Source organism: Electrophorus electricus, chromosome 2 (assembly GCF_041902795.1).
Source record: "Electrophorus electricus isolate QZ-2024a chromosome 2, ASM4190279v1, whole genome shotgun sequence".
Taxonomy (NCBI): Eukaryota; Metazoa; Chordata; class Actinopteri; order Gymnotiformes; family Gymnotidae; genus Electrophorus; species Electrophorus electricus.
Genome location: NC_137498.1, coordinates 25,899,491 through 25,906,939, shown reverse-complemented (window position 1 = coordinate 25,906,939; position 7,449 = coordinate 25,899,491). Strand labels below are relative to the sequence as shown.

Sequence of the window (7,449 nt, the reverse complement as noted above, 5' to 3'; positions counted from 1 at the left end):
ATCAAAAGTTTATGTACAGAAGTTGTGCACTTCAGAAAATAGTTTACAACTGAGTCTTCTAGCAGAACGATGACCCTAAACATTCCGTCCAAATGGTTACTAAAGACAAGGTAGTACTGGAACGGCCATCAAAAATCCAACAGAGAATCTGTGGACCGAATTAAGTGTTTTTGAGCAAGGAAGCTCACACACCTAAGTTATGCCAGTTCTGTCTAACAAAATTTAGTGGGAAACTTGTGGAAAGCTACCCTTAGCATTTGATTCAAACTAAATAAATAAAATGTAATGTCACCCAACACTAAAGTGTATGTAAACTTTTGACAAATGTAATCATGAAATCTGTCTCAGTTATGACTTTAAAAGTACCTCTTGTGGAAATTACCTGCTCTCACTCATTTAACCTAGGAAATGTATTTCAACATCAAATGGGTGGAGTTCTGAAATGTTTAAAAATATATTTAGCATGAATATATTTCTATATAATGGAAACGGATAGCATGCATTAGACTTGTTTTAGCTTATGAAAGATCAGCTAAAATATTATAATGGTTTTAAAGAAGCCATATTTAAATATCTACTTAGAGCTTTGAGAGTAAGTCAAAGGTAAGGCTAAGTGAGTTGAATTCATCTGAAAATGGATTATTTGCACAATAATGTTCAGTGTGAGCTGCTACAAAGACCCAGACACCACTGAGCAGACAAGAATGGAAATGGGAAGACAAGAATCAGCAGCGTTTGAGAGGTTTGGCAGAAATTTGAAGATGGTTTGAACAGTCATGAAAGACACTTTAATAAAATTGTAGATTTGATCACAGGGTCATAGTGTGAACCCATTTCACAAACTCATAGTTTGAATCAAACAGGAACTTTTCTTATAAAAGTAGTGCCGATTTTGTATGGTAGGTGGCTTGTTGGAAGGGTTGTGTCTGGGACATGCACAACCAGATACCCATAACAAGGGATGAAAGGCATGATCCTCAACATGGTTGGAGCATTTAGATGGTATGCCTAATATCCAAGATTCAGACTGAAGCAAAGTCTAAACAAGGACATACAGTGTTATGTATATGAAGCTCTGTATGCTGGGTGCTTTTTTCCCCTTTAGCTGTGGCCATTTGCACTCAGTCAACATTTCTAACATTAATCAGTTGACATCACAGCAGCAGTGAATATGCTTTGTGTTCATGTACTTACAGTTGAGGCCAGAGTTTTACATACACCTGGTTAGACACATTCAAACATTTTTCACATCTATACGCATTACTCATTGTTTCTGGATAATCCTGCTGCATTTGAAGTGCACCAGCCCCTTTCCTAGCAAAACAGTCTCTAGGCTTAGACATGTTATCACTCCCATCTTTCAGAATGTTTAGTGTGTCAGCTTAGTTTATGTACATTCAATCCACTTCAAATTTGATATAGTGAATTAGAGCAGAAAGGAACCTGTCTCTAATTGCTATTGTCATTGAACTTACTCAACCTCCTAATCCAATTATCTACAGCATATTTTTAATGTAAAAAGTTCTATAAAATGTGCTGAAATATTTAAACCTTTAATATGTTTCATGGGTGCAATCTCTTCTGAATGAATTGGATGATGCCAGATATCGAGCACAATTTCTCTTAGCTCACGCTTAGCAGTGTGCAGCTGCTGATCTTGTGCCCATTTTCTGTCAGAGTGAGATGCCATGAGATGTTTCACAGTACATCCAGTACCTGGCCACAATAAGTGCAGTCATGTAAGACATTTTCACAGAAGTGCATATAATCAACATTATACTTTAGCAGGAACATGTGTTCCATAATGCTGACTTCAGGGTATTTTGTACCACATGGGCTATCTAGACATTGTGCTCAGCTCTTAGTAGGAACTAATTCAAGTCAGGCTGTATGTTCCTACTGTTTCTAATTACAAATTACAAAATTATATGTAGCCTGCATAGAATAAATATCTTGTCTAAACATTTAATTTTTGTATTTCCTGTAGCTATTTGTTCAAACTAGTCAAATCAAGGCTATGTTCTATAAACTGTGTTTAAGCTTGCCTCTGTAACGAATGATCTTAGTTCTAGTTACATTAGCAATATTCTCTTGCAAAAAAAAAAAAAGGTATTCTGTAAAATATCCATCAGCCACTAGGTGTCTCTCTCTGTTTCACTTCCCTTTACCAGTGCCTTTTCTTTCCCCATTCAGATCCAGTTCACTCATTCTTTTACTACCCATCCTTCACTTCATCTTAAGAGAGGCCAAAGGTCAACTCTGTAATTTAGAAGGGAAACCAATCCTCTGCTCTCCTGTTTTCTGTGGCACTGTTTTCTCTCAGCTCTTTCCTTGCTCGTTCTATTTCCTTCACGATTCTAAATTTTCTGACTCTCTTTCCCCATCTCCCACTCTTTCAAAGTATTTTTCTTGCTGATTAAGCAGTCAAAGGTTAAAACATATGACCAGTTAGCAAATGCCCTTGCTACCCACTCACACCTCACTCCTCAGTGATTACGCATCATTATCCACATTTAGTCATGACCCTATATGTATTCTGGTGTGTCCCACCACTGACTTAATAGGCAGTGACATGGAGCAATCCCCACCCACAGCTCATGTCTCATCAGCAGCAGGGCCTTAAAAACTGCCTGTTTAATGAAGGCAGGGTGACGGGTGCTTGCAGAAGCCATAATGCCCTACCAAATCCTAACACACACACACATACACACACACACACACACCACAAACCAAACAATAAAGAAACAGAAAGTAGCAGACCCTTTGCATTCTCAGCCTGGGTTATCACTTTGGCATGTATATTGCTAGGCCAGTGTGAAACAGCATGGCAGATAAATACCTTAATAATGTCATGATGCATTTGAATTGATATGTTAAAGAATAATCTAATTGGGTTTCAAAGTTAAAAATTAGCTAGACTTAGAATGGGGCATTCAGTCTCTAGTACTGCATAATACAAACACTGCATATCTAACTTCATCAAAATCACTTTATGTAACTGATAGTCAAGGTGAGATATAGGTGGCCGTTATACAGATTTGACTTCCACCAGAAGTCATGGACTGCCTCAACTCTTTGCCAGCAATCTGGACTTCACAAAGCATCAGACAAATATTGAACATCAAGATACCCACCCCCTTCATTTCCTTCTGGTAGATATTATCAGAATAAGCAATGTTAATATAAAGGAAGTGGATAAAGTGCTATCAACATTGTTTGAAAAATGGCAGAGTTTCAGAACATGTATTTATTAAATATAAAGACTCTGGCAGACGTGTAACAAGGTTTTGACACTGGCCTCTGCCCATGGTAAAATGAGTGTTCTTGCCAGGATTATTAGTTTCTTTTCTTTTGCTTTATTAATGATAACAAGCTACAAGCTTCTTTGTTGTTTCAACTTACCACAATTTCCCTTTACCAAAGTAGACAAGTAGGAGAAAATGTGGTTTGTATTTTATTAGACATCACAATGATCCATAAAAGTTAGAACAGGTTTCCCATGTTTATAAATAAATTGCCCCACAGACAAATAAAGGAACCCCTCGATCTAAAAAAAAAAAAAAAAGGTTTAGCGTATGGCAGTTTGTACAGTCTTGGGCATTTTTGACTATAAAGGGGCAGGACATGTCAATAAATCACTGTAGCCAAAAACAAATGAATGAAGGCACATTTGGCATGGCAGTGATAATGAGAAAGCTGAAGGATGGTGAATGAGCAATATTGTCCTTTTTAATTGATCACAGCATGTGTTTTTGACATGATCACTTCTGACAAATGTACATTACATACAGTAGCTATGCAACTTTTACAGCCATTACAATCTTTGAAAACAAAACCTGTTGAGAAGGACAACATCCTTTTTAGGTCAAATCTCTTTTAGGTCACAATGATTGTCTTTCTTTTCCTCAAAATGACATTTTTAAGTTTCCCAAGTATGACATAATGCATAAAGGTATTTAAAATTCCCATTAAATAATATCAATTGATTTTAATATTCCTATAAGGTCAGGTGACCCTAGCAGTCTCAGAAGAGACTGCTGGGGCTTCTCCAGGAATTTCAGTTGCAGTCCTGCTGAAAATGCATCAAAGGAAACCCATATGTCCCTGATGGTGAAAAAAAAAATATGCTGTTTTAATGATCGTCTAAGTTCGGGCTGTTTGGCTTATGGGAACAGTGCATGCAGCCCAGAGTCTGACATGGCATGCAGACATCCATTCCATTTTTAGGACATGGAGATGAGGCTACAACCCAACAGGAACACAATGAAACAGAAAAAGATTAGATTGTCTGAACTATTGCATTGTGATCTTCTGTGTTATCTCTCCATATGGTTCCATGTCCATGAGAGCAAGAAATCAGGCAGAGGATACAACCAGTCAGCAACCAGTTTTAAGGATTGATACTACCTTCATTATTTGCAAACTATCTATCTATCTATCTATCTATCTATCTATCTATCTATCTATCTATCTATAAAGGTGCTTTATATTTTATATGTGCATGCTGTCGCTCTTTACTAAAACAAAACTTTGTATCATTTGGCTCATTAAAGTTATCTTGTAGATCACTGTTGTTGGCTAATACAGGTCATGTATCTCAGTTGCCTGATGGTTTGCCCTGAATATAATTATAACTGTTGTCTTGATTGGTCCATAGGTTTGTCTGAAGTGGCTCTTAAAAACTGCTTATGTTAAATTATGGAGCACTGTACAAAATAGTTGTCTGATCACCTCTAACCATTGAAAGCACATTCTAACTTTTTGTATTGTATCCACATAGATGGTGGAGTATAGGACCAGTCAGAAAGGTCCAAATGTATCTGGTTATAAAGGCCAGTCTGTATTATGGGGAAAATGCATGTGAGTAGTCATGTAGGATGGGAATCCAGGCTATTCACTAGCAAGCTCTTTGGCACAAGTATGCAGTGAAGCTTTTAAACACTATACCTACTATGAGTACACAAGGAATACTGTACTACATGTATGGTACAGTCTTGAGGACAAGCTACTAATATGTAAAATGAACTTCTAAAGTAGAATTGCACCCAAATATTCAAGTTACTGCTCCTGTGCTAAAGGGAAAGATTTGGTCTCTTTGTATTGTATTCTATGTATAACCAATAACTTTAAATTTCAAGACTCCAAATATGAAGACATTCTGACAGTATCTCCAAAGAGGTGGTTCTGTAATATACAGTGCAACCAAACCATCAATTACTAATCACAGCTTCTAAATTTTCTAATAATATGTCAGGATAAGGAGACAAAATGGTCCAGTCAGTTGTCACCATTAACAAACTTCCTTCACCCATTTGCTTCATATTAAATAGTTGTGCTTAATGGGGCCTGAGAGATGATGGCTGAAATGTGGCATAAAAACAAGAAACATATGCAATATGCACTCACTGTGTTCAGAACAACCACAATCATGCCATGCAGATTACACAGCTCCTCACAATTTACATTTATATACGACCAAAATAATAGATGTTAAAATAAAAGGTCAAAAATGTACAATTTCATTTTACACTCCACCATTTCCTTTTCTTTCTTTTTTTTTTGAGCAGACATTTCACTTACAATGAATGTTACTGAATAATAATATTTACAGATTATCTTTTGGTACTTTTCAAATTTAATTTAACAAAGTAAAACTCAAATGAAAAAAAGAAGTTAGTCACTTGGTAAATCAAAAAGTTTAAATAAAATCTATAAAAATACTTTTTTTTCCCATATGTGAAATACATTGCATATACTACAAGACAAGTTCCCTAAAATCAATGATATTTTGAAACACAGGCAAAGGCATATAACACCAACAAGCAAAGGTGCATTGAATTAAATGTTTGAAAACAAGTACATACAGATGCAACATTTTAAATTAAAGCAATTAATTTTCATTGAAATTTATTGTTTTACTAAAGTGAAACTGGCTAACAAACTTCATTAATTTACTTTCATTAAAACAAAGTTCTACTTTAAAGCAAACAACAGAAATTGACATATTTTTCCCAACAAACAGCATGTTCAATCTTGATCAAGTCACTGCTTAAAGTTTTTCACTGAAACAGTGTCAGCCCCCATATCAAATCAAAATATGATTTTAATACAGATCAACTGGTGACCAAAACATAAGATAATATAGAGTGACCGTCTGCAAAAGTGGGAAAACCGGTAATACGACATCAAGCATGTAAGATAAGATTCCTTAAATCACACATATAAGCTGAGGTGGTGTCTGTGGGTGCCTGGGCTGTGGCAGGCTTCCTCACTGTTGGTTCGAGCTGATGCTGGGGGAAGGCTGGCAGTAGCGTCTGCAGGCGTGGCCTTCTGTGTCTAGACCAACATCGGCGCAGACACGAAACTTTCCCCGCGGCTGACCCCAGCAGCTGGGGGCCCGTGGTTGGCTTCCAGGCCATCGTGGCTGGTGGGCTCGTATGGCGGAAGTGTATCGCTGATGCTTTCATCCGTCCCAGGAGGGTGTCCCGGGCCCTGCCAAGTAGATGGGGTGCCACCATTCGCGGGACTGCTGGGGTTTTCATCGTCAAGATCCTGAAATGAAACAAAAGTAAGAAGCCCTCTCCTGGCACAGGCAGTATTAACACAGACACAGGTAGTATTACTGAAGCTAGACAGTATTAACACATGCATATGACATGTATAGGTTCAGGGTGCTTTCAGCCAAATGCTTTGGAGGGGGAAAAAAACAAAAAAACTTTTTTATATTTATCTTCTTCTCTCAAGGTTAATGAGAAAACTTTGTATATAAGTTATTATATAAGTGAGTTCCTCCCCATTGCTAGGCATAAACAAGAGATCCAAGGGGCTTCATGTTTAACATTTATCATTAGCTGTTAGCTGTGGCTATACCAACTGCAAAGTACAAAATGGAGTTGTTCATTATAGCCACAAATATTTTGGTACTCTATGTGGCAGATTAGCTTGCATGCTAGCATGGCTCTAAGATCTGATATATACCTCAGCCACAAGACAAAACACCACTCAAATTCAAATCAAAGATTCCTCAAATATTTTAGCATGTTTCAGATGTTATATTGTTGACACTTGAACTGAATATGCTGGGCAATGGATGGTGGTCTGGTGAAACTAAGTTGTCCTTTTTAAAATAAACCATTACATGGTCATATATACCTACAGTCATTTTCTCAGTCTATAATTCTTCATCTTTAAACTGTTAAATAAACTCATTTGTTTTGCATTCAGCTCTTCATGGCAGCATCTGTAAGACTTATATAGACAGAGGGAATGAAACCTTTCAATCTTAGCGGCACCTCCAGAGTCATTTAAAGGACTGCAGGTGTGTGTGTGGCCACCTTACACACACTCCCTATAGTAGTAATTAGCTTTACAGTTATCATAGCTGATGAAATAACCAGCACACCATATTAATCCTCATAAAGAGCCTTTGGCAGTGTAATGCAGTGTGTC

The 7,449-nt window shown here is 37.2% G+C and overlaps 1 protein-coding gene across 1 annotated transcript in view; it reads right to left on the bottom strand.

Annotated features, from left to right (window-relative positions):
* Window positions 1-5,228: 5,228 nt before the first annotated feature.
* Window positions 5,229-7,449, bottom strand: part of pvrl2l (PVR cell adhesion molecule related 2 like) — an 87,616-nt gene continuing 85,395 nt past the window's right edge. The window contains exon 10 of the mRNA XM_027016272.3: window positions 5,229-6,552. Within this exon, the coding sequence (XP_026872073.2) occupies window positions 6,337-6,552 (216 nt within the window). The 3' untranslated portion in view covers window positions 5,229-6,336. The remainder of the gene's footprint in view (window positions 6,553-7,449) is intronic.